Here is a 26,549-nt window from a genome sequence, read left to right as displayed (position 1 = left end):
CATGTTGGTCAACCAAAGAGGCCAAGACGCTGGTCCCACTGGTCTGCGGTGAATTTTCCTTATCCTTGACCTGCTGAAGTGGTTCAGACAGGCCAACAGTAGGCCTGCCGTGGCTCAGGGAAAGAACCAGAACCCCAGCCCTGACCCATTAGCACTCTCTGCTGATGCACAGCCAGACGCAGCAAAGAGAAAGTCTGGTGGCACAAGCTGGCTTCTCTGGCTAATGCACCCACAGCTGTCCAGCAGCCTAAGACCAACCCACACCCAGAGGCTGGAGGGGAGGGAAGGGGCTGCACACATGGCCAGACCATGTCCGCGCCTTCCCCTGGGCCCTGTCAGGGCCCGGAGGAACGCATTCCCTTTCAGAGCACGTCTGCCTCTCACCCTGGGGGGATTTCTGCCTCCTTAGGAAGGAGGGTAGGGGACCCAGGGGCACCCCCAAGGGAGAGGGCACGAGGTCTGCTTAACAGCTGTCACTTACAGAGCACTCCTCTGTCCCAGAGGTTATGCTTTGGGTGTGCTTTTATTAAATGACTGAATATTTATTAAATTAGGGAGGGTGATGGCCAGGTACAGTTGAGGAAATCAAGGCCGAGAGGACTGCATCCACAGTCCCATGGCAAATCCCAGATGGGGCTCCAAAGCGCCCATGCTTAACACCCTAATTATAGAGACTCGCAATCCCCAGGCCAGATGAGGCCTCTGCAAAGCTGCAGGTGCAACGCGGCTACTAGAGCTGCCATTTCCTGAGGGCCTCCCCAGTGCCAGGCACGGAGAAGGCACCTTCCAGTGACAATCAGGTCAGGCGAACTAGAAGGAAATTTTCTCTGAAACTCCAGTCAGGACAGAGGACAGGCAGCTGAGCCGCACTATGCAAGCGGGGGCGAGTGGATCCGCCGGAGGGCACCCCGGCAGCCCGGGGGGGAGCGTCACAGTCTTAGGAAGCCTCGTGGATCCCACAGAAGCCTTCCTTCTCCAGCACTGCGGCTGAGCCGAACCCAGGCAGGCAGGGGCTCAGCACGGGAGCACCAGGGCTCGTTTCCTGGGAGCACGGGGGCTGAGAGGGGGCGGCACCCAGAGCAAACCACGGCTCATGGCCAAATCCAGCCTGCCACCTGTTTTTATAAATAAAGTTTCATTAGGACACATCATGTTCCTTCATTGACACACTGTCCTTGGCTGCTGTCCCGCTGCAGAGTGGAGTACTCGTGTCCGCGACCATACAGCCCACAAAGCCCCAAATATTTTCTCTGGTCCTTTGCAGAAGACTGCCAAGCACTGGTCCAGAGGAGTAAAACAAAGTGGTGAGGAACGTGGGTTCATCTTGGATCCTTTCCTCCTCTAACTTTCATCAGCTTTGCTGCCTGACCCCTCTGTGCCTCCGTTTCCCTCAATTCCTCACTGGGCTGCTGAGGATCACATTAGTTAAAATTGAGCCTCAGAGCAGTGGCTGGCGTGCTGGCTCTGGTGTCTCACTCTGGAAAACACCCCAGGAACTTGGGGAGGCAGAGCCCTCAGGATCCTATGCCTCGGCCTGTCTCCCTGCACCCCTGCTGTGCGGCCTTGCATGGCCCACTAATTCCACCATTGGCCAGAGCTGGAGAAAACCATTAAAACCAATAAATAAAATTAAAATAGGGCATAATGGAAATAACAGGCTTTTATTTCCTGCCAAAATAAACGTCATGGGAACAAATTGTTTGAGCAGCCAGCCTTATTGTTTATGGATCTGTTCACTGTGTATCTCCCTCTCTGTTGGTGACATGATCAATAATTGCCTATAAATACCAGGGGTTTACAAGAAGGACAGTTTAAGAATGAAAGGCAGCCTCCGGTTATCTGATTACCGCACACAGGCCTGGGCCAGGATGCTCAGTGTCCAGGACAGCCTTCAGGCATGACTGAAAACTCAGGACAAGGGGCAAGTGGGTCCGGACAGGGTTACCCGCCCCCCGCCTGGTCATCAGCAGGACGCTTAGCAGCGCCCTGAGTCACGGGTGTGTGTGCACCTGTACGTGCTTGCAGAGCGGCCACCCGCGGGGCACACTGTGTCTGTCAGTGTCTGTCACTTTCAGTCTCTCAGTGTCTTTGCTTCTTCTTCGTCCTGCTCACATCTGTCTGCTCGGTCTTCTCTTTCTCCCTGAGTCTGTCCCCCTGGGACCCTGCTGGCCCCTCCGTCCACAGACCCCGGCCTGTGTGTTTCTGTCTCCCACACCCACGCATGCAGAATGGGTCCCTTGCCATGACGAATACACTGTCTGCCCACTCACAGCTGGACACAAATAAACACAGGGAGGAACAGACAGCAGGACAGCAGCCCCCTGCCTTTGGGGACGACATTCGGCCCACAGAAATTCCAGGGATGATAAGGAAAATGGCCCAGTGGCTTGAATTTAGCCAGAAGAGGCCCCTTAGATTTTAAAGTCTGAGCATGTCCTCTGGACAGAGTTCAACTTTGCAAAAAATACTGGGCTTGAGGTAAAAAGAAAGAAGCCATTAAATGGAGGGAGTAGCTCTGGGTTTTTCCTTTTTGTTTTTTTTCCCTTCTCCTCCCCTATTTTCTTTCCCAAACAGAAAGGCACTCACTTCCTTCTAACAACTAAATCACACACCTACTACGCACCTGGTGCGAGGACCAGGCACATGGATGAAGAGCTGCTGGCTGGAGGGGACGCCGAGCCCCATAGCAGGGCTGATGGTGAAGCATGACCCCCGGGAAGGGCCTGCAGCCAGGGCTCGGGGAGGGTTCTCAGAGGAGGTGCGACCTCCTTGCCATGTCACCCCCAGGTATAGTCTAAATAGGATCTGGAATTTGGACAGTAATTTGGGGTGCAGCTCTGGGAAGAGGCACTGGAACCTGATTGTTGGCTGGAAAAGTTAAGGGGCTAAAGCTAATGACAGTGCGGCCCTAAAGCTTCAGCTGGTGTCAACTGCGGCCCTATTCCTCCAAGCTCAGGATCCAGCTGCTAGGTCACGTCCCCTGGAAATGACCTGGTGGCACAGATAGCAGAGGTGAGCCTGTGGCTGACTCCCATGTCAGGGAGCCTGTTCATGGAGCTCAGGTTCCACCTGACCCACGGCCTGGGGCTGATTCAGAGGTGACTGCTGGCTGCGCCTGGCTCCTCACGACCTGTCGGGAAACAGCTTCTGAGTCCTGTCTTTTCAACAACAAAAGGCTGCTTGGGGGAGGACCTGAGGACAAGGGAGAGCTGCCCAGGTGAACCACAGCACACGCCGAGCTGGAGAGGGAGAAGGCCTCATGCAGGGCAGTCCTGGGCGGCTAGAGCGGAAGGCGAAGGAGGGACAGCAGAGGATGGGGTTGGCAAGGTCGACCTCATGTCACGGGTAAATCATGCAAGGCCTTATAAACCATGTAAAATACTTTGGCCTTTATCCTGAGAGCAATAGGGACCACAGACCAGATTTAGGCAAGGGAAATACCCACTTATTTCTCCATCAAGGTGCCCTCCTGCACTCCCCAGCCTGGAGAGAGAGTAACCCTTTCTCTGTTCATCTTGGCTCCGGAACAGGTCATGGGTGAGCTGAAAGACACCTGTGTGCAGAGGGCTCCAGGAAACAGGAAGAAGCTAACGTGCCAGCTCCTGCAAGGCCACTAAGAAACACCGCAGACAAGCAGGCAGAGGTGTCGTGATGGCGTTGTGGTTCCGCAGAAAGAGCAAACATCCTCGTGGGAACCGTGCCATCCGGCTGTGCCAGCAGGAAGCAGCAGGGAGGATGGGGCAGAGGCTGCCAGGCCAGCAAACGCCTACACAGGTGGCCTCCCTGCCTGACACTCTTTTTAAGACAGGTAAACAGCATCACTCTTATTTTACTGGAGGAAGCGGAGCCCCAGAGAGGTGTGTCCCAAAGCACACAACTGGTAGACGACAAACCCATGTCTGTCTGATTCCAAAGTCCACCTCATTTTACTACCTGATTCTCTCAAGACCAAGACCACACACATAGCCCCTGCTGCTCAGCCCGTGTGTCTGCATCTTCTGGCGGGACTTGTCGACAACAGGAGGTGACGTGTTATCGTGGCTGAGAAAGGGACTCCAGCAACCCCAGACTTACAAGGTCTAGCTTAGCATCGTCAAGGAGAAAAGAGGTGCTCTCACCCCAGTTTCCACAGATCCATCCCAGGAAAAAGTCTGATTGGTCTTGCTTGGGTCCCACACTCCCTCCTGAACACAAAGAAATCACAGTGCTGAGAGGCCAGCCCTCTTTGACGGGGGTTGCATGGTGCATGTCCCTCATCAAGGGGCACAGGCAGATGTTGAACTCTGGAGGGTCAGAGAAGGCTTCCTAGAGGACATGACTTCTACACTGAGGCCTGAAGGATGAGTGGGAGTGTTCCAGGCAAAGCAGCAGAGGAACAGTGTTCAAACAGAGGCACTAGCAACACAAAGGCCCACGCCCAGAGCACGTCTTGCTCCCAGCCATACCCCCCATGATAATGCACAGCCTGCCTTCCCACAAGTGCTCAGAGAATGCTTCAGGAATGAAAGCTGTGTGGCCTTAGACGAGTCACTTGCCCTTTCTGGAGTTCTGTTTCCTTCTCTGTCTGGTAGTTTAATCATCCTAACCTCTGAGGGCTAAGCGAGAATCCAGTTCATTCAGTCCCCAAATATTACTCAAGCACTTCCTCAGTGCTCGGCATTGGAGCAGGCCTGCAGGAGACAAGGCCTGCCATGGAAAAAAACAGCAGGCGTGGGGCTTCTGCCCATGGCCAGACCTGCAGCCAGCAATCAGAAGGGAGCCTGGGGAGAGCTTCAGGGACAGTGAGGGTGGGGCCAAAGCCTTCGGGTCAGCAATTCTGCCTTCTCTGTCCTCACCTCCCCACCCACCCACTGCTCTCCCCCCACCTTCCACCCCCTGCACTACTCCCACACTACCCTGGGGCCACCGATCGGTGCCTGGGCCGGCCAAGCCAGCGGGCAGGGCGGAAGGCCCTTTCTCCTTGTGCCTTTGCCCCACAACTTCATAACCTGAATGACAGGTTGCCACAATCCCACAGGAACAAGGAGGAAAGGGACTTCCAGTCTGCGTGGCTGCAGAGGCAGCTCTTGCCCCACCCTGCTTATCTGTCCCAAGTGCCTTTCTCCCTCCGGCCCCACCCCAGCCAGCCAGTCCCGGGCTCCAGCTCCAGAGCACACATGGGCCGCCGCAGGGAACCGGTGGGGACTCAGACCCAGGAGCCCGACAGGGGCCGCGTGCAGGTGCTGAGCAGATAGCCGGGCACTGTGCCTGGAGGGACATCAGGCTGCAAGAGCCCTTGCTGTCCCTGCTCCTCCTCACCCCCCACCCTAAGGCCAGAGCCCTGCTGGGCGTAGGTGGACAGCCAGGGTCAAGCCCCTATCAGGTATGTGCGCCACCCTCTCCGTCCTATCTGTCTCCTCTCCTCTTCCTGTCTCTCTCTCTCTCTCTCTGAATGCCACTGTCTCCCTGCCTCTGAATCTGGGCGCATGCACATTGTATTCTTGTCTCCCTCTCCCCCTTGTCCTACACACGTCTGTGGCACACTATCTCTATGAATATCCCATCTGTCCATGCATCTGTTCACCCCTGTCTGTCTGATCCTGTCCCTGTCCTTCCACTTCATCCAGCCCCCAGCTTTCCTCGAACCTCCACACACAAGGGAACCCCTTCCCCAGAAGCCCCTTCGAGCCTCATCCAGGGCCCTGAGCTCCTGCACTGGAGGTCACAAACCTGAGAACATTCAAAAGCATAATATATTTTTATATCTGGGGGGAAAAACAAACGTTTGTAATTTGCATTTCAGGAAGTTAAAAGTTCTACAGAATCTCTGGGGTGGGACCAGGTGACAGCTCAGCTTTCTCACCTGGAAGGCCTGAGAGGGCAGGGTGGGGATTTCTGCCCCAGCCCAGCCACCTCGGTGCTGGGCGGTAAGTCCGGCTCTCCTGAGTCACCGGGGTCCTGGGCAGTTGGGCTTCCAAGGTGACCTGGTCCACATCCTGCCTCTGACCCTTGTCAGCTGACTAGCCCTGGGCTAACCTGTGTGAGTCTGAGCTTACTCACCCCTAAAACGGGGGGCTGTTAGGGTGAAAGGAGATAATAAATACACAGCACTCGGCACAAACTCACGTGCAATATGCAAGCTGATTACTATTCATTTGGGGGCATCAGCAAAGATCACTTGAGTTGCTGTCCCCTGATGGTTCCACAGAGGCCAGCTAGCTCGGTGCCTCTCAGCTGGCTGGCGAGTCACAAGGGTGGGTGGATGGATGGACGGCCGGGTGAGTGAGTCAATCCTCCGAGAGACAGCCTCTGGCAGACCGCAGCTTCCCCGACTCTCTAAGCTCTGCCTTCAGAAAAAGACATGTGGCATTGAATGTAAAATTCCAGGGGCAAAAGGGAAGGAGAGGTGGAGGCAGAGAGAGAGCAGATGGCAGGTGGTGAGGAATGACCCCGAAAGGATATGATCTGTGCCGTGAAAGAGACCTGCCCTGATCTTCAGCCTCGTTCATTCTCAGACCGCAGATGCCAGTTTCCAAATGGATTTTCTTCTCCCCACAGGCTAACGCTGACCCCAAGCTGCTCCTTACCTGGACAGGATGAGAGTCTCAGGTAGGGTCAGGGCCTGGGAATGCTAAGGCTCGAGGCTCAGTCTGAAACTGGCTTTGGAATCAGTCGACCAGGACTGGGAGGTCGATTGGCTGCCTCTGTTCTCAAATGGTCAGGCCAGAATTCCAAGAGGAAACCAGCTCAGGGGCGCCACTTCCTGCCTCTTGGCTAAAGGGCTGAACACACTTGGCATAGTGGCCACCCCTGGCTGGGAGCTGAGGCCTGGCCCCATCTCGGGAACACCCGAACCTGGATGGAAATCAGGGAGAAGATATTTGCCTCCAGGAGGGCTATTCTAGAATCGTCACACCACAGGGCTGGGCGCAAGGAGAGGCCTTTGTCTTCTGACCCACACCCTCACGCTGAACCTTCTTCGTGCACATAGAGAAACTGAACACCAAACAGGAAGTGGACACAATTCATTTGCATTCCCAAACAGCTGTGAGGGGGTTAAGAGCATAAGTTTTAGAGTCGGCTTACATCCCTGGGTTCAAACCCCACCTCTGTCACTCACTAGCCAAGCAACCACCTCTCTGAGCCTCAGTTTTCTCATCTGTAAAATGGGGATTATTGATAGCATCCAACATGGAGGGTTACTGAGAGGATGAACTGAGCTAATGTGTGTAAACACTGCTTGCCCAGTGCCTGGCACAAGGGGCTGTACACTCTGTGCTGATACCCAAGAGGACCTCTGGGTGCCTACGGCTGCACTGGGCCCTAGAAGATGAGGGCACCCAAGGGCCCAGGAGGCCTTCCACCCCAAGTAGCCAGAGGCCAGCACAAGGCCACAGCACTGAATCTGGGGCTGAGGAGAAAGGTGACGCTCTGTGAAAGGCAGGGGAGCAGCAAGGGGACGTGGCCTGATGGCTGGATTTGACCCCAAGGCATCAGGGGCCCCTAGTGTCCTTGAACCAGTGGGTCGGGTGCAGCCGCCTGCTCTGGCCTCAAGGAAGAGAGGAAAGGGAGTGGGACAGGGAGCTCTGGGCGCTCATCCCGTGCGTGGGCTTGCTCCCCAGGGACGCACGGGGACTCAGGGAGCAGCCTGGCTGCGAGGCAGGGCAGCCGCGTCGGTTCCTACTGACAGCACTGTGTGGTTATGTGGGGTGGCTTTCTCTGGGAGTTGGTGGACAATGTGGGAGTCCAGCCCAACCCCCCAAGCCACCCTAGAGGCTGCCTACTGGTGACAGTTATAACATCCCCCCAACAAGCCACGGCCTCAGGAGCAAGGGTGCTGCCATGTCCACTCTGTGACTGAGGGCCTCCAGCTCAGAGAAGCTGAGCTCCTGCCTGAGGTCACACAGCGGCAGCTGGCTGCCCGAGCAATAGGTGCAGCCCCCCTGACTCCCACGACAGGGCTCACCTCCCAAGGCTGGCTGGCTTTCCTGCCACACTACTCAGCCCTTACCTGCATGCTGGCCAATGGTGCAGATTCCCAGGCCTCATCCTGGAGTTGCTCTCTCTGGAGGGTGAAGTGGGATCCAGGAAGGGGCATTTCTAACGTTCTCTCCCAGTGGGCCCAGCTTGGGAGATGCTGCCGCGTAATTCTTCAGCGTGATACCTCCCCCAGGTCATCACACGGTGTCCACCGATACGGTCCCGTGACCTGGACACCACATGGGGTCCCGCTGTGGGCATTCAGTAGGATTCACATGTAGCCCCGCTGAGAGGCCTTGGCATGTACTGTCTGACCTGGGCCCTCGCTCTGTAGGTCTGCGCATCCTGGCCCTCATCTTCGCCATGGTCACTATGTGGATCTTCATCCGCAGCTTCGGCAGCTTCAACATGAAAACCGTCCGCCTGCCGCGCTGGCTGGGTGAGTGGGGCTCACTGCTGGGAGCCGGGCCTGCGCACCAGAGCCAGGGCTAAGCCCTGCATGGTCCTTCCTTCATCCCTGGGGGACCCAAGAGATGGCCGGACATGGCAGGGTGTGGGCCTACCTTTGGGCCCCCAGGAAGGAGGAAAGGAAGGACAGAGGGAAGGGAAGGAGGGAGGGAGAAAACCCTCTCCGCACAGGGTGGCTTCAGCTGCAACTGCCGTTCCCGCTGCCTGGAACCTGTTTGCGCAGATCTCCCTATCGCCAGGCGCCCCGTAGCCTTCAGGTCTCCACTCAGAGGTCACCTCCTCGGAGGGGCCTTCCCTGGCCACCCGGCTACAGCCGCGCCCTTCCTCCTTCCTCAGCCTCCTTCCTTCTGAGCAGCAGCGGCAGCGTCGCTGTGTTGTTCATTTACTGCCTTGCTTGGTTGTTGCCTATCTGCGCCCCTGAGAATGTGAGCTACCTGAAGGCAAGGGTCTTACCTTGCATGCACCCAGCTCTCCAATACCCGGGGCAGAGCAGATGCTCAGCAAACTTTGATGAATGAAAGAAAGATGGATGGATGGTGGATGGATGGGTGGGTGGATGGATGGACAGATGGATGATGGATGGACTGATGGATGGATGGATGACGGGTGGGTAGATAATGGACAGATGATGGGTGGATGATGGATGTTGCTTACATGCATAGTCTATTTAATCTGCACAAATGCCCCACGGGGCGATCCACGGTGTGGTTGCAGAGTAGACTCATTCATGAGCTCATGCTGTGATTTTGTGTAGTCTGAGAAAAGAGAAGCTCAGAGAGATTAAGAAACTAGCCCAAATTTCTCTTGTAGATGCCAGTAGGAATGGGAACCCAAGTCTCCCACATTCAGATACTTTCAGAGGAAGGAGGGAAACGGAAGGGCTTTATACCTCTGGATCTGTCCTTGAATTCAAAGAACCGCCACCAGTGACACTCAAACATGGTAACCTGTGTGGCCTCCAGCCAGCTCACAGCTTCCCAGCAGCAAGAAGCCAGTCACCCCATCTTTGACACAAATCCCCATAGTGAGGTCTCAGATCCCTCATCTCATCCACTTCTTGTCATGCATGGCCCCCACCCAAGTCAGGATGGTTTATATAGATGCATGGTGGCCCCCATGTCCCCAGCCCCAGGACACTGCTTTTATGGATAAAGGTGGACTTGGCTGTGCTGATGGCCTTGGAGGAGATGGTCCTTCAGTGGGGGAGGCTCACAGCAGGTGTGGAGCTCAGGGGTGTCCTCTAGAGGTGACAGAGTATGCAGTGTTTGAAAGGAAACCCCCGAAGTTGTTTCCCTCCCAGATCTCAACTACCTGTGTTTTGATGAATCAATACTTTCAACCATCATTGAGTGACTACTCTGTGTTAGGTCCCAGGGACCCCGAAATGAGGAACAATTGGCCACATCTCATCCTCTGAATCAAAGGAGACAAACAGACTTGATTACAGAATATACAAAAACAGAAGTGCATTAACATGATCCAGGGGCTCGGGCAATGCTTACAGTGGTGGAAAATGTAACCAGTGGGAAAAGTAGCCGTCAAGGCCTGTCAGTGTCCAGGCCCGGGTAATGTTCGCTTATGTCAGAAGTGCCTAACCTTACTGCACAAGTTGCCACCTCATTATTTAATGCATTAATATGCACTATAATTACTACAGCACAAATTTGTTTTTTAATGTTCTTAGTATTATATTGATGTATAGTTGGTTTCCTTTCTAATCCAATCTGTTTTATTTTATGCCTTTAATAACACAGACTCAGTTAGAGTAGGAAGCGCTAAATGTCTCAAGAGAAATGGGAATAAATTTATTCTAAGGGGAGTTCATGGGCTTTTCCAAGCCACCAAAGGGATTCATGGCACAGAAATCAGGAGACTAAGAACTACTGATTTACCTGACAAATGAGGCAGGGTTCTTTCAGATGGCATGACAAACCTACCACTAACTGGTTTAAATATGCTGGGAAGTCCATGAGCATCAGGCTTCAGGTATGGCTGGATCTAGGGGCTCTCATAACACCCCTAGAGTCTGTCCTTCCATGTCTCTTGGCTGTGCTTGTTGCTCATCAAGCTCATTCCATGGGCAGCTTTCCCTCCAAGGCAGCTGTCTAGATGCTCATCTCCCAGCTTAGCTGAAAGAGGCCCCCTTCTCTCCCCCAGAAGCTATATGTCATCCCAGGGAAGGTCTCTGTCTCCCGAAGAATGTAACATTATGACTGGCCCAGTCTGGGCCACATACTACTCCTAGGGTCTTGGAGGTGGGAGGTAGGAGCCCTCCAGGGTGGACAGACCCCTGAGGACCAAATGGGAAGTGTGTAAGTGTGGGGGATCCCCAGAAAGGGAGAATGCTCTCCCCTGGCATTCCTTGGTCACTGGGGGCCTTGTGCTCTAGGACTTACTGCCCCTGTGGGGGGGGGGGCCTTGACACAGAACTGCAGAAACAAGCGGTTATAGTGTAAAGAAGGCGGCAGGAAGTGACCATGGGCCATAAAGCCCAGTGCAGGCAGCCATTGCTGCAGTAAGTCAGGAAAGGCACTCCCACCCAGCCAAACACCATCAGCTGCACAGAGCCAAGGCACCGGACCTTCTCACAGCCTTTGAGGAGTGGGGTGTGTGTGATGGCCTCCCCTGTGCAGCCAACCAGACTCGGTCTCCAGGAGGCTAAAACTCACACGCGGGTACACAGCCAGGAGTCAGCCTCAGACCCCAGTGGGTCTCACAACAGAGCCCTGCTTCTTTTTAACCAGGAGAGCATCGTGTGTGTGTGTGTGTCTGCGTGTGCATGTGTGTAAGTGTGTCTGTGTGTGCATGTGTGTAAGTGTATATGCATGTGTGTGTGGGGGGGGTGTTGTGAAGCAAGTGAAGTGAGGGAGAAATCCCAGATGAGGTGGAGCTGTCAGAGCTCATTTCAACCCCCTGCGTAGGCGGGGGATGCTGCTTAGCCAGGCCCATGTCACCCTAAAGTCCCTTCCTCCCACTCCCCAGCCCCCAGCCCCCAACCTCCATCCTGCAGGGGGCACCCAAATCACTTCCCTGCTAACCAAATTCTGTCTTCTCTCCAACAGGTTCAGTCACCAAGCAGACCCGTGAGTACCCCCAACCCCCTTTGCCTTAGGATGACATGTCCCAGGGTCTCTACTCCCAGCCCTGCCAGTCTAGCACATGCCCGGCTCTCCCTTCCCAGGGCCTTGTGGTGCCTTCAGAAGCCCCTAGCCCAGTAGCAGGGTGAACCCCTCAGCCATTCAGACTGACAGGGACAGTACAACTGTCCCCCTTTCCCAGTCCTGCAACTCCCTGCTCTGGCCTGAGCCCCACCCCTGCCTCCCCCCTCTGCCTCCCACACCCAACCAGGAGCCCTGAGAATGGGGAGCTCTGCTTTTATTGTCACTGCCACGACCCCCTGCTTGGCTCATGGCTCCTACTCCAAAGTACCAGAGGCCACGTCAGGCTCAGCAGAGGCCCCCAGGGACAACAAAAGGGGTGCTGATTGTCTGCTGGGGTGGAAGTGCCAAATGCGCCAAGAGAAGGTGGATGGTGGCTGAGGGCCTACTATGTTCCAGACACTGTATTTAGAAGTTTACAGGCATCCCGTGCAATCCTCATCACAACCCTATGTGGGTGCTATAATTATCCCCATTTTATCGATGAGGAAACTGAGGCTCAGAGAGGTGAAATTTCTTGGCCAGATCAATGTAGTCATAAGTGGTGGAGCAAGAGTCAACTTCCTGTCTGGTCCAAAGCCCAGCCTCTCAGCACCTCCTTGAAAGGGGCAACATCTCCAAGCCTTCCTCTCCCACCCTGACAGGGCAGTGACTGAAGAAGGATGTAGTTCCAGGCACAGGGTTTTACTTGACTGAAAAGGGCATGGGGGCCCTGGTGCACTGCAGGATTACAGCGAGCAAAGACTGCGTGAATCAGCACGAACCAATCAGCCCCCATCTTCAAACCCATCTCCCTGAAGCCTCCTGAGTAATATTCTGAGGTGACAGAGTTGTGGCCGAACAGCATCTTGGTGCTGAACACACACTCAGACATCATCTGCCGGGGCTGGCAAATCCAGGCACTCATAGTGCACTCCACCCTGCCTGCTCCCACGGCAGACATTACCAATCTGTCCTGGCACGCCTCCAAGTCCGCAGGTCACTTCCTAAGCCTCTAATACTAGATGCACTGATGTTTAAGAGGAAGCCTACTGACAACCCTGATCCAAACCAACCCCATCATTTTACCATTGGGAAAGGTAAAGGGGAGAGATTTCTGGGGGCAAGTCACACAGCAGATTACTGATGAGCAGCCCAAGTTCCCTGACTGCACCCCGCTCCAGCACTCAGCTTCATGCCCTGAGCAACAGCACTAGGGGTTCCCAGCAGGCTTGTTTTGAGACAGACGGGGTTCAGCCCCCAAGCCCAAACCCAGAGAGCAAACGCCCTGCTTCTCTGTGGCTGAGACCCCTGGGCATCATCCCCTTCATCCAGTGGCCTGACCGAAAAGGCTGAATGGTCAGAAAATCAATTCTGGAAAAGCCTGTTTATGTGGCGTGTTGACGAGGGGTTTATCAGACTTGGCTGCAGTTCATTAGGCTCTGGGCAAACTCCAGGGTGGCCCCCAAGGCCTGGAAGTACCCCTCCAGACTAGGTGAGAACTCTCATGAGTGACCTGGCCTCTCTGCGAGGGGGAGGGTGGCCAGAGGTGGGGCTCCAAGCCAGCCGCGTCCGCAGGCGCTGGGCCCCTTTGTGGCGGGTCCCGTCCAGAGGGTGGGGAAGGGAGTTGGGTCCACGTCCCTAGCCCTCGCTCTCCTGAGCCACAGGCCTGGACACCCTCTCAGTCCTGAGCGGCCCCCTGTGGGTGTCTTCACCCCCTGGTGATAATGCCCCCATTTGAACTTGGTTACACCCATCAGGTGGGTGTGCTGACAACAGGGAGGGAGAGGAGGCTGAACACCTCAGACAGGCATTCCACTCAGATCCCCGGGGCAGGCCACTCAGACAGCGAGCCCACGTCCAGCAGGGTGCCCTGGTGCACGCCTGCCAAGCCCTGCACGGTGGTTTATGTCCCCCAAGGGCGCTTTGTCCCGATTCACAGAAAGGCTCCCTATAGGCTGGCGAGGGCCCTGGAGACCCTAATCACCTTGACGACTTCATCCCTCTCAGCCTCGGGCTCAGTCCTGCCCAGATGCTCTAGGTGTTCATTCAGTGAATATTTATTGAGTGCCCACTATGCCAGGCACAGGAGTTACCGGAACCATATAACCAGATAATAAATACAAAGTGCTTGCCACAGCACCTAGCACACGGCAAGCCCTTGGCATGCGCCGGCCTCTCTCAGGAAGCCTGTGGTTTGCTCCAAGCAGGCACTGTCTTAGCTCAGCCAGACGCCTGGCATGGGCTGGAGGACAGAGGGGCCGCCCAGTCTCCCTTTTCCTCTGCAAGAGAACTTTCTCTAATTCCGTGTTTACCCAGTCATCCCTAGTGGTACTTTCCAAACTGTCAGAGGGTGTTAAGAAACACACGTTAGTATAAATTAGAACCTGCCAGGCTGAATGTACACAAGACATCCCAGAGCCTGCGGAGCGCTGAGCGGCTCAGCAGCTGTGTTTGGGGGTCCTGGCTACATCCCCTGCATTCAGAGTCCTGGGCTTGCCCAGTGAGGGCCGCGTGGAGAGGATGCAGGTCTCAGTGGCGGCCACAGTAATCAGAGGGGCTGCATACTAAGTCCTCAGTGGGTTCTACGCACCAGGTGGGAGGGCCAGGGCTGCCTACCTGTCCCCTGTTGTAGCCCAAAGTCGAGCCCATAGTAGGTACTTAGTAAATATGAGTGATGAATGAATGACTGGTAAGAATGGCCAGTGTGTGCTGGGCATTAACCTGCCCTCACGTATTCCTCAAAGAACCCGGTGGGGAAGACACCCTTGCGTGGGCAGTTAGCCCACTTCACAGAGAGGAAGTGAAGGAGCAAGGAGGGGAAAGATCTGCCCAAGAGCCTCACCCACACAGGCTAGCACCCCACTTGGAGCTGAGGGCTTGTGAGAGGCGCCCCCACCCACCAGGCCAGGGTCCCCAGAAGGTTGTCAACAGGGGCCTCTGGGAGCTCCAAAGGCGGCTGTGGCCCAAGTGAAAGGCTCCCAGGAGAACACCGTAATCGCGGGCGCTCTGGCTGCTAACCGCCACATTACTCTACTCCGTTTAAGGGCACGGTGCCTGCACTGCACCGCGCACTGTGCTGGAGAGCCCAGAAACAAATTCTGGAGTGGGGTGGGGGGCCAGACACAAAGCCGGCGTCCTGTGTCTTTGATGGGGATGGGGGGGCCCTGTGGGAACACAGAGCGGGGGGGCCATCAGCACCGGGAGGAGGCCTCGGAGCCGGGAACTGAGCCTGCTCGCAGGCCCTGCCCCTCCCCTCCTTCCAGGCCCCTTTCTGGGCTGCTGCCACCAAGGCTGACCTGTCCCCTCCCCCAGCGGTCGTGAAGAACAAATGTGGCCTCAGCAAGCCCTGCCCAGGCAACTTCTTTGCATTTAAAATCTGCAGTGGGGCCGCCAACGTCGTGGGCCCCTCCATGTGCTTCGAGAACCACATGTAAGTTTCCTGTGTTTCATTTCTTTTCTTTTCTTTCCTTATTCTTTATTCACAAATTCAGAGGCTGCAGGGGCAGACCCTGACACCAGCCCACCCCTCCCACAGACTCCCTTTACCTCTGGCGGGTGAGTCACCAATAACACGAATTCTAACAGCTTCCCCTTTCCAGCACCTTGCTAACTGCTTTGTGGCATCACCTTGTTGGGTCCTCCGCACTCCCAGGGGTGGGGCCACAATGATCACTTTTGTAATGATGAGGAAATTGAGACTAAGACCAACCACGATCCCCAGCTAAGCAGTGGCGGAGCCAGGATTGGAACTCAGGTCTGTCTGCCAGCCAGGCTGCACGGCTTCCTATGGAGGGGCATGCCCGTGAGGAGGGTTCAAGGTCAAGATCAAGACACAGTATCAAAGAGGCACAGGTGCCAGAGGCACAGGTACAGGAAAAAGACTGTGTACCCATTATCCAGACCAGGTAGGAAGGCCCAGGGATGGCAAGCCCATCCTACGGAAGACACTGGACACAGGTGTCTGAGTCAGGATTCTGAACCTGACTCCAACTCGCCGGGCAAAATAAGGAAACGAGCGGTTCACACACCTGAAAGGCCTGAAGCATCCGTTTCCAGGGCCAGCTGGTTCCAGGGGTTCAGACCGTGTTGTTAGGGTTCCCTCTCACCGCATCTTCGTCTCTGCTCTCCTCTATCCGTGAGATTCCATTTTCTCTATTGAAAATGGGCTTCTGGTGTGGCGACGGAGGGAGGCCACCAGCTGGACAGACATACTTGCCCGGGCTAGCACCCTGCCGGGAAGGGAGCTTCCCCAGATGAAGTACCCCGAAGTCCCAAGACTGGGTCCCACTGGCTGGCCTGGGTCACATGCCCCCGCCTGGCCAGTCACTGCGGCCACAGGAGCTCTGCTCACCCAGGTCGGGACGAATAGTCTCTCCCCGAGAACTAGCTGGTCTGAGAGTGGAGGGCAGGGACACAGCCCGGCTCCCCCTGGCAACCCCAGCCTCTGCAGGATGGCAGCCACTTCTGCGCTCTGCCTTCTGGCCAGCAGCGAGCCTCATGGCCTAGAGAGACGGCTGCCCCACCTCCACCACCTCGGAGCCCGGCCAGGGGCCTTTCCTCTTTCCTGCACAGACTGTTCTGGTCCAGATGCGCCCTAAGAGACGCCTCGGGGAATCCAGCCCACCGCTCACTTCCAGGGGAAAGCAGGCGGCCCAGATGATTCTGCGCGTGTCCTGACGCTCCTGTATCGCGCCGTGAGGGCCCTCTTGAGGCTCTAGGGCCGCGAAAGCAGAGTGTTCGTCCCACACCCGGGACTGACTACAGTGTTTTGTTTTTCTTCTTCTTCTTCAGGATCATGAGTCCTGTGAAAAACAACGTGGGCAGAGGCCTGAACATCGCCCTGGTGAATGGTGAGTTGCTGACCCTCCCCAGACAGCCCCCACCATGATCTTAGTCCTGGTGGGCAGGAGGGGATGTGGTTGGGCATTCATCCAGCCAACATTGGCTCAGCCCCTATCATGTGTCCAGGGTAATCCTGGAGCACTCAGAGGGGAGGCCTGGCTGGCCGGTGGGAGCAAAAGGCCTAAAAGACCTGGTCCTGCCTGCTGGCATCCCAGCCAGGCCCCTGCCATGTGCGCCTATCTCAGGAGGATACACGTCTTCTATGACGCATGACCCCATCCTCAGGGCCACCCTGCCTTAAACCAGCACACATGAAACCACAGGGAAAGCCAACAAGGCGGTGAGCTGAGTGCACGCCTTCATTCACTCATTCAACAGATACCGCCAGCAGCTCCTGTGGGCCAGGGCATGCACCAAGCCCTGGGGGTTGGCTGTGACCTAGAAGGACAGGCCCTGGCTTCACCACCCCTGTGGGTGTCCGTGAAGTTTACAAGCCATGACAATGTGCTGGGCATCTATGAAGAGGAGGAGACACAGCTCCCAGAGCAGGGGGAAAAAGTAGTCAGGGGATGTTTCCAGGGGGAAGTGATGGTCAGCCGAGGCCTGAAAGATAGTAGGGGTTGGCCAGGAGAAAAGATGGAGAGGCTCCTTGGAGGCAGAGGCGGCACTGTGCAGGGAGGGGGAAGGGAGCAGGGAAGAGAGGAGGTTGGAGTCCATGTGGGGTCTCCCTGAGTGCAGTGTGGGAGCAGGCAATGGTGAGAGGCATGGCTGGGGAGATTAAGGGGCTAAATGTCCAGCTAAGACATGTGGCTTGAAGCTGAGGGCAGCACGGAGCCTCAGAAAGGCTTTGAGCAGGGCAAGAGGGTTCAGTGCTGCATTCCAGAAACTTCCTTCCAGCCTGGAGTAGGAAGGCTGGAGGCAGGGAGACCCAGCAGGAGGCCCACAGTCTCACTAACCCTGTTTCTCCAGCAAGGAGACTGACTACAGGCCAAGCCTGAAATGGACACAGGTGGGGAGGGGGGGGGGGTTTGCAGGGATGGAGTAAGGACTGGGTGGTCTGGCCACAGCCAAGACCCTCCATTTCCTGGAAATCCATCTCCCTGGATCTAAGAGCCACTTCCTGGGTCAAAAGTCAAAGCAGATGGAAAAAAGGCAAAACAGGTGCTCAGGAGGGAAAAGGTCAAGCTTGTACATGGTGTGACCACATGACCACACTTGGTAGGTAACAGAGTGGGCTGGAACCCTGGCCTTTTGCTCCTGGGGGAGGCATTTCCTCTCTGCCAAGAAATCCTGCTGGGTCAGGGCAAAGGTCAAGGCCTGAAGCAAAAACGGAGCCTTGCCCTAGTAGGGGTCAGAGGGCAGCCCAGGAAGGGTGGGGGCTGAGAAGGATCCGCGGCTGAGCAGCACCTGCTCCCTCCAGTCTTGCCAGACCCGATTCGCTCCGAGGGCGGCCCCTTTCTGTAGAGGGCGTTTGGATAGCCCGGGCGCGGCTCAGAACACGGTCCAGGCCTGCCGAACCCCAGCGGACTGAAGTCTCCACTCACACTGGCGGCCCCACCCAGTCTCCACTCACCCCCATGCGGAGAGCAGGAAACCTGCTCCGCTGCAGCAGATTTGACTGAAACCCGCTGGTTTTCTCTTCCCCAAAGTGGGTCGCTGCGGAAGAGGACCTCTTCAAGCAGTCTTATGAGATGGTCTCAGACTGGGGCCTCCTCCTCCACATGGCATAAGCCTAAAGTTAAAAATAACCATCCCTCCCACTGAAAGCAAGCTAACATTTACTGAACGCTCACTGGGTGCCGTTTCATTTACACTCATGCTAGAAGGGACCTGTGCTCATCTCCTCATGTTGCAGGTAAGAAATGGAGGCTCAGAAGATTCGGCAACCTGCCCAGGTTACACAGCCAGTGGAATCATGCAGATCTATCTGAATCTGGATCTGGCTGACTCCCGGTGTAATCACCCAGCTGACCTCCCTCGACTAGAAACCTTTCCAAACCTACTGCCTGCCCCTTGTGGGAAGTTCAGCAAATCACTCTCAGGCCCTCAGGGTCCTCCCCTGTATAATGAGCGGGAACAAAGGGTTGCTAAAAATTAGTGGTGCTTAACCTTTTAGGGGGTAGAGATTGCTTTGAGAAACTGCTGAAACTACACCTTCTCCCTGATTCTCAAAAAATGTACAAATGCCAATGATCACAGTTTTAGGGATCACAGATCCCTTCCAAATGCCACAGGTGAAGTGCCCTGGGGACTTGGACACTAGTGGCTCGGAGAATCCGGAAGGGGCTGCAGTGTGAGCTCCCCAACCCCGCAGAACTGCTACCACGCAGGCCCCGGTCCCCACCCTCTGCAGGGATCCACAAGCTGCAAGCAGCGGGGATGGGTCGGGCGGCGAGAGCGCAGCGCTGCCATCCCTTCGGCAACACCCCCATCTGGTGGCAGAGAGTGAGAACTGCTACTTCCTTGCGGAACACCTGCTTCCTGTAGGAAGGAAGGACTTGGACCGTTTGTAAAACCCACAAACACAACAGATTACTGGACTCAGGATATCAAGTACAGTTCAGCCCACTGCAGATCCCTTGTGTTCAAGAGCTGGAGGAATCAAATTACAGGTTTCCTATTTAGGCAGGAATAATGATAATGACTGTAGTTATTTGTATTACTATTTTGCACCTTATATTTATCTTGAATGCTTACTATTGATTTTAAATACACCTCATTTAGTTCCCACAGCCCATTGCACAGATGCAAAAATTGAGGCCAAAATGGTAAGTTGTGCATTAGGAAGTGGCAAGGCAGAATGCAGACTCAGATTCGGACCCCATTCAATTCCAGAGATCCTCCACCATTATGTTCTTGGACCTCTCCAATTAGCTCAAAAGCGTTAGGCGCTTACTCAGTCCTGCATGCTTTCCACAGGACCTGTCTTTTTTCCATTATTGTTCTATTTTTACCCCTTAGCCTAAAGAGTAGCCATTTCCTGCAAAATGACATGTTACAGGAAATAATAGTACTGCTCTCTCACCCCTTAGGAAGCACAGGAATGGTGCACAGACAGAGCTCTTTCGACATGTACTCTGGAGGTAGGCACTGACACCACAGGGTGGGCTGGGTTCCTCCCTGCCACAAGGGAACTATCGGGGTGCTGGGGTGCTCTTGCTTCCACAGAAGGCAGCCAGAAAGAGGCTGGTGGGTGCTGAAGATCAGGGGCTCATGTGTTCAGGTGGGTACAGTAAGGCAAGCTCTCCCTGGAGGTGGAGGCAAAGATGGGGGCTTCAGGGTTCCTCTCTGCCGGGGGCTTCCTGGGGTGTATGGGCTGCTTTCTACTGTCTCAGCTGGGCTCTCCGAGACACAGATCGTGGGACAAGGATTCAAATGCCCTGGTTCCTGTGGGAGGAGGTGATCTCGGGGCTATCAGTGAGGGAGAGACAGGGAAAGGAAGGCAGTCTGTCCAGTGTGTTATCAAGGCATTGAACATGCAGGCAACTGGAACTCAGGAGCGAGCATTGACTACATGCCTCAGAGATACCGCAGAGGGGCAAGAGAGCCGAGGGGCCCCCTGGTGCCCTGGCGCTTCCCACACTTCTGGCCTGCCCCCAGGTGCAGAGGAGGACCGCAGGCCAAGCATGTGTGCACCGAAGCGCTAAGGGTGAGATCAGATGGTCCAGCTTGCTCTGCCAGGTTAAGGGTATTTTATTTTGAGGCCATAGGGGTGTCTCCTGGACCCAAGAACAGCACAGGCCTCCCAAGACCCAGAAAGGCTGCTCTGGGGCTCCAAGCTCTCTGCATCTTTCTGCAGTCTTTTCTCCTGTCCGCACAGACATGCTATCTGAGCTTCTCGGGGCACAGGGCCACCCCCTAGGAAATCGTTGTCCTCCTTGTCCTTAGCACAGCCCCGTGACAGGGCTCTGACCCACCTGGGCTGGAGGCCCAGACATCTAAGTTCCCACCAGCAGCTTCCTCCCCACAGGCTGCCCGGCAGAGCTGGGACAGGACTTGCCCAACACTCCCAACATCTTCCAGATCGTGGTGCAGTCAGTCCTAGGTCCGTGTGCCACCTACTTTCCTGCTGGCAAACCAGCCTTCCTCCAACACAGGAACCTCATCGAGGAGTGAAAAGGCAGCAGGGCAGCCGTGCAGATGGCAGAGTCGGGGCCCCACGAGGACGGTTTCCACTGGATAGATGAACTGAGCTCAGGCCCCTTCTTGGAGCCCAGCTTGACTCAGTTTCCCTCCCACATCCCTGCAATCACAGGGTGCTGACCATGTGACCACCCACCCCAGGAAGCCCCTGGCAGAGTGGAAGAGGCCCGTGGCTGCCGATCAGCCGGCTTCTCTCCTGATCCCCCTTCTTTGCCTCCACCTCCGGGAAAGCCTACCTTACTGCTCCCACCTGAACACATGAGCCCAAGAGGGGACAAAGTCACCAGGAAGCAGAGAGCAGGGAGCCCTCTGGGCTTTGCAAACAAAGGAGAGGCTGAAATATGGACAGTGGGAATCCGCTGCCAGAAGTCCCAGCTGGGGAGTGTTTGGAAGTGATCTGCAGCATCCCCCTTAGAGACAGGAACAAGGGCCCGGGGCTTCAGAGGGTCCCATGGTGGCCATCCCCCAGCCAAGTCCCACTTCATGGGCAGGGTCTGCAGGGCCAGAGGATGTGCAGGCCCCCTCACATTCTTCCAGGTGTGCCCCCAAGGCTGCAGACACACCCCTAGGACCAAGATAGCCAGGACATGGCTGTTACTGAAGGAGAAGGTGGTGTGGATGGAGCTTAGACTGGAGTGCCTATATGCAGGCATGCAAGGCCTCTCTTGGTGCAGGATGGAGCTGGTGATGAGGTGAGAAGAGAGTGGAACAGGCCATGGGCATGGGACCAGAGGCCTTCATTGCCTCTCTGTCCAGGACTCTGGAAATTATGTAGCTGATGCTGCTGATAATTATAATTCCATTGCAGTGCACTTACTGTATGCTCAGAAGAACCATTGTCACATTTGATCTTTACAAAAATGCTATGAGCAGGGCTATTAGTCATCCTCATTTGACAGATGTAGCCCTGCTTTTCCCAGGAGTTCAGTCTCACCCATACTTCTTCAATCAGTCAAGAAGAGCCCCTGCACAAGCTACACCTATTCCTGAGCACCGTCTGAATCATGAGTATTTTCCTTTAAATCAGCTCACTTTTTTTAACCTAAATAAATGCATCTTAAAAGGAAATTATATCACTGTCCTAAGTAGAAAGCTATTATCTTTTTTATGCAGGCAGGATGACCACAAAATAAACACAACAGAAATAAATCAGTGTCCTTGAAACAACCTAGACGCTGATGGCTCACCCTACCGGCTCTCTGTTAAATTCAGAGATTCCACAAGTGTAGGGAGGCGTTAATGATGCACAGGGAACCCTGCTTCTTGACGGAGGCTGGAGAGTTGTAAGAGACTAATGCTCTCCCTCGGTGACCCAGGCTGCCTGTGGCCCAGTGGGCGTGCCCTCTACAGTCAGTGCAGACAAGACGGGTTCTTAACCAGCGCAGAGGAGGGCAGCAGGAGCGTGCAAAGACCCAGAGCACCGAGAGGTGACTGTGCTCCGTCTCCTGGGGCTATAGGCCCCCAGGTGTCCTTAGCCCAGTGGTTCTCACCTCCTGCTATACATAAGCATCACCTGAGGAACTTTCAAATCCCAGTGCCACCCCAGACCACCTGAATGAGGCTGCCCACACTGTGCACTTTGCTCTCCCGCAGGACGGGGCTGCAGGTAGGGCAGGGCTTCCTGCTGGCCCTTGAGCTTCAGATGGGTCATAAAGGCGGTCGGAGAGAATGAGCATGACCAGGTCTTTGCCCCTAAATGACGGGCACTTCATTTTCCTCCCTTCTCCAGATACGAAGTTCCTAGTGAGATTCCTTAGAGAAATTCCAGATGGCACACTGGTGCTGGTGGCCTCCTATGACGACCCAGGGACCAAGTAAGTGGGGACCTCCCCCTGCCAAGTGATGGGTGAAGTGAACCAATGCTTCCCAGCCCCGAGTGCCTTTTCCCACTCTCCTGCCAGCTCCTCATCTGGCAACTTCTCCTAAGGAAATAACCAGGCATGTGCCCAAAGAGATGTTCTAGAAGGCTTATTACAGCTTTGGTTACAACAGTGAAAAACTGGACACATTCCCCCTGTTTCATAATAACCGACTGGTATAGAAATCAGGACATCCTGTGATACATGACATGCACACATAAAAGAGGGTGCACTGCATCTAAAATGATGGTGATGAAAATATTTACGGACATGGGAGAATTATCATTACCCTTTATCATTATGCAACCAAAAAAAAGGTTATAAAAGCATTGGTGTGATCCCATGCATAGGAAAAAAAATGTACTAAATTTTTACAATGATTAGGTCAAGGGGGGTGAGACTACTAATTATTAGTAGTAATAATGCCCCGCATTTTCCAGATGAACATGTACATTTGTAAACCGAAGCAAAGCTGTTCTAACACCTCTCCGCCCACCTTCAGGGAGACTCGGGAGAGAAGTTCTGGCCCCTCTGCCCTGCTCCTCCCCAGTGTGACCCTGTGCGGGGGCGAGGTGGCTGGGCGGGCTGGGGCAGGGCAGGGCGGGGCCCTCCTCCCGTTCAGCGCCTCACTGTCCTCTCTGGTCCTCTGCAGAATGAATGCTGAAATCAGGACGCTCCTCTCCAACTTGGGCAGTTCCTATGCAAAGCAAGTGGGCTTCCGAGACAGCTGGGTCTTCTTAGGGGCCAGAGACCTCAAAAGTAAAAGCCCCTTTGAGCAGGTGGGTGCCTGGTGGCCTCCCCATCCCAGTGAAGGGGGGAGGGAGGTGCCAGGATGGATGGACAAGGACACAGGCAGGTTGAGAAGGTCACGAGGGCCATGTGGGGACAGCCACCCAGCTGTCATCCACCCCAGAGGTCATCCGAATGATCCCCCAGCAGGGTCAGTGGCCTTGACCATTTTGCAAGGAGGTGGGTCACATATAAAAGCACAGATGCATAGATAAGCACCACCAACGGAGAAGGAAAAGGAGAAGGAAGACAGGGATGGGAGGCAGAGGGGGAGAGGAAGGCATGTGGGGATAAGCCTGTGTGACGGGGGACGGGGCGCCTGGCTTCTGGTCCCAGCTGCAGCCTTGGCGAGCCCCATCTCCCTCCAGGCCCCTGTGTCCCCATCTGTATAGGGGAGGGCGTGGACCGGGGAGCCCCGCGGCCCCTTCCAAGCTCCCTGTGCAGAGGGTGAACTGGCACCAAGGGGAGGACACAGGAGAGCACCCTGAGTATGCAGAAGGAGTCAGGGGCTCTGTGACATGGGGTCCCATGGTCAGCACCCACGTGGCCCAGACAGGCCGGCAGCACAGAGGAGTGGGAGCTGAGGAACGCTCACAGGAGGAGGGAGTCAGTGGGGAGCTGGGGTCCCTGGGAAATGCTGGGACTTCTTCCCCTGGCCAGGGCAGCCCCCAGCTGAGAGCAATTCCAAAACCTGGGATAACTGGCCAGGCCATGAAGTAGGCCACTGGGGGTGAGAACCCTCAGCTCTGCCCAGATCCTAGATGGGGAGCCAGGGCCGATGATTCGGACACACGGGACTGCTGGGGAGAGTGGATCTGTCCTGAAGGCAGTGGGGAGCCCCGGCAGGCTTAGGCGGGAGAGTGCCAAGAACAAACCCATAACAAGCCTAGCATCCAGCAAGCGTGTGCTCTGCGCGGGTGTGGCTGAGCCAGTTGCCTGTGGGTCTTATTTCACATCCGAGGTGAAGTAGGCATGACTGCCTCCCATCTCCCAGACAAGGATCCGGAGTGTTGGAGAGGCTTTAACCTGCTTGCTTGAGTCTCAGAACTACTCGGTGGTGGGGAAGCCCCGCTCATCCAGCTCTGTCCACCTCCACAAAGATTTCCTATCCTCACATGTTGAGGACGGCCTCCCTGGCTGAGCACAGGAACACTGTGAAGGCAGGGAGGAGGCCGAGGTCACAGCCAGAGGAGAGGTGCGGCAGCCTGCAGCGGGAAGGGCTTCAGGAGGCAGGGAAGGGAAGAGGCAGGAAGCTGAACTCCAGGGTGTGGGGACACAGTGGGCTGTAGCGGGTTAGCTCTGCCTGGAAAATGCTGGCCAGGCTTGTCTGTGTGTGTTTCTAAGACAATTCAGGTGGTCAGAAATTTTTTTTTTTTAATAAGGAATATTATAGAGTAGTTTGTGTGAGAGAAGGCGAGGAGAGGAGCTTGTGTTCATACAGCAGGGAGGGCCAGGCAGCAGAATGTCGCTGAGGGAGGTGCCCGGGCAGGACCCGAGACAGAGGCTGGAGGCTGTGCAGGCAGGGCGGGCGCAGTTCTTCCTAAGGTGTAGCTTCCAGACCCTTCAGAACCAGGCCGAACGGCACAGAGGAAGCACATAGTCAGAGAGGAGTCAGCCCATCTTTCACCTGATGTTTATGATCAACCGACAGGGACCCATCACCCAGAAATGAACCAAAGACCAGGTCGTGAGTAGAAACAACATGGCCTTTGTTCCCACACATGGGAAACTGTGGCCCTCTGTCCCTTGGTTTCCCCATCTGCAGAATGGGATGATGATTACAGGCACTTCTTAGGGGCTACTGTAAGGATACATGCATAGGGCACTTTGGGCCTGGCACAGAGCAGGTGCTCATGCAATTGCTAGGATGCACCTTTTAATTGCTGTTGTTTTTGTTAGTTATTAATTTTTATTATTATTATAATTATTTAGAATGTCCTGGGAGTGCTGACGGAGAATTTGGGAGAGGGGCTAAGGTTCTCCAAGCTCCCCCACCCCACCCCCATTGCTCAGTGCCTCCCCACGGCATGCCAGGCAGTGGCTGGGCTCTGATCCCATCTCTGAAACCTTGGACAAGCTGCATTCCCTGCGCACCTCGGTTTCCCTATCTGTGAAATGGGCTAGTCGTATCCCACACTGCACCACGCCCACGGGGCTAAAGCCAGGATGAAGGGAGTGGAGGCATTCAGGTTTTCAAGCCCAGGGAATATGCAGGTGTGACTCCTAAACGGCCTCCCCCACTGATGGCGTTTCTCTCTTCTGTCCTCTAGTACTTAAAGAACAACCCAGACACAAACAAATATGAGGGCTGGCCGGAGCTGCTGGAGCTGGAGGGCTGTGTGCCCAGGAGGGCGTTCTAGGGTGCTGCGGCTCCCCTGGGCTGGGGCCTCAAGAAGCTCGGGCCTGACTTAGGGGTCAGGGCCCGGGTGCTGGAGAGCTGCCGGGCAGCAGAGCGGGGCGCAGGAACGGCAGTGCCAGCACGGAAGGTGCTGAGAGTGGCCTCCGTGCTCCTGCTCCGCGGCCTCCGCTCTTCGCACACAAAACCCTCCTGTGGGCTGAGGCAGCCTGCCTGGGTGGCCATCCCCCGAGGGTCCTCAGGGGCTGCTGTCTGTGCAGAGGACAGGACTGCTTCCCCTAGAGAGAGTGCTGACTGCCTCCGGGGGAGGCATGCACCGCCCCCACACCTGAACACAATTAGATTTTATTTTTGCTGGTTTTGAATGAACTCTGGACCACTCACTGGACAATACCTCCCTGCCGTCAAATTGGTCTAGGCTGGGTTTGTCTGGGCCACAAGTTTGGACAGGTGGGTGACAGCTTCGGGCACAGGGATAGGCAGCCTGAAAGGGGGCCGATTTCCCAGGGATCTTGTCGAGGTGTGTAACTCCGGAGGGAGTAGAGCCAGAGGACAGATGCGGGGAACACCGTCTTCCCCTGCCGTCTGCAGGCCACTGCGGGGAGCCCAGAGCTGCGGAGGAGGGGAGCCGGAGGTCTGAGAAAGGCTGGAAAGAAGAGCGAGACTGGGAGGCAGGCCCCAGGGAAGCCATCTTGGCTTCTTGGGCTGGGCTCCCCAGAGGCAGCCCCTAAGATTTATTCGGGGAGGAATTCTAGAAGGGTGCAGAAGTAAGACAGTGAGCAGAAGGCAGCCAAAGAAGGGTGTGCTGTTGACTCTGTTGCTGTGGGTGAGTGGAGCCCCTAGGAATCAGTGTAAAACACACCCCAGAGACCTCCTAGCGTGAGGAGCTGGGAGGTTCCTGCCCCGACCCGTTAGGCCCTGCGGGGGCACTGCTAGTGCCGGGGCGATGGGATTCCTGGGTATGTCTCGTGTGTCCCCCGCAGGAGAGAGGGG

The 26,549-nt window shown here is 55.6% G+C and overlaps 2 protein-coding genes across 9 annotated transcripts in view; one reads left to right on the top strand and one right to left on the bottom strand.

The window, feature by feature from the left end:
* The window catches only part of KCTD6 (potassium channel tetramerization domain containing 6), a 201,523-nt gene that overhangs the window by 81,700 nt on the left and 93,274 nt on the right, over window positions 1-26,549 (bottom strand). The gene's annotated exons all lie outside the window — the stretch shown is intronic.
* On the top strand, window positions 5,039-25,925 carry FAM3D (FAM3 metabolism regulating signaling molecule D). Of its 2 annotated transcripts, XM_037019239.2 has the most exons (10): window positions 5,048-5,362; window positions 6,538-6,588; window positions 8,294-8,398; window positions 11,490-11,510; window positions 14,880-14,997; window positions 16,359-16,417; window positions 19,442-19,492; window positions 22,282-22,366; window positions 23,064-23,190; window positions 25,471-25,925. In XM_037019239.2, the coding sequence occupies exons 2-10, from the start codon at window positions 6,576-6,578 to the stop codon at window positions 25,558-25,560; spliced, it is 669 nt and encodes a 222-aa protein (XP_036875134.2). In that variant the 5' UTR covers window positions 5,048-5,362; window positions 6,538-6,575; the 3' UTR covers window positions 25,561-25,925. The 2 variants fall into 2 exon arrangements, with proteins under 2 accessions (XP_036875135.2, XP_036875134.2); XM_037019240.2 differs by lacking the exon at window positions 19,442-19,492 and having other exon boundaries at window positions 5,039-5,362.

This window comes from Manis javanica, chromosome 3 (assembly GCF_040802235.1).
Source record: "Manis javanica isolate MJ-LG chromosome 3, MJ_LKY, whole genome shotgun sequence".
In the NCBI taxonomy this organism is placed as follows: domain Eukaryota; kingdom Metazoa; phylum Chordata; class Mammalia; order Pholidota; family Manidae; genus Manis; species Manis javanica.
Note: the sequence above shows the minus strand (reverse complement) of the source record. Positions and strands in the feature narration are given on the sequence as shown.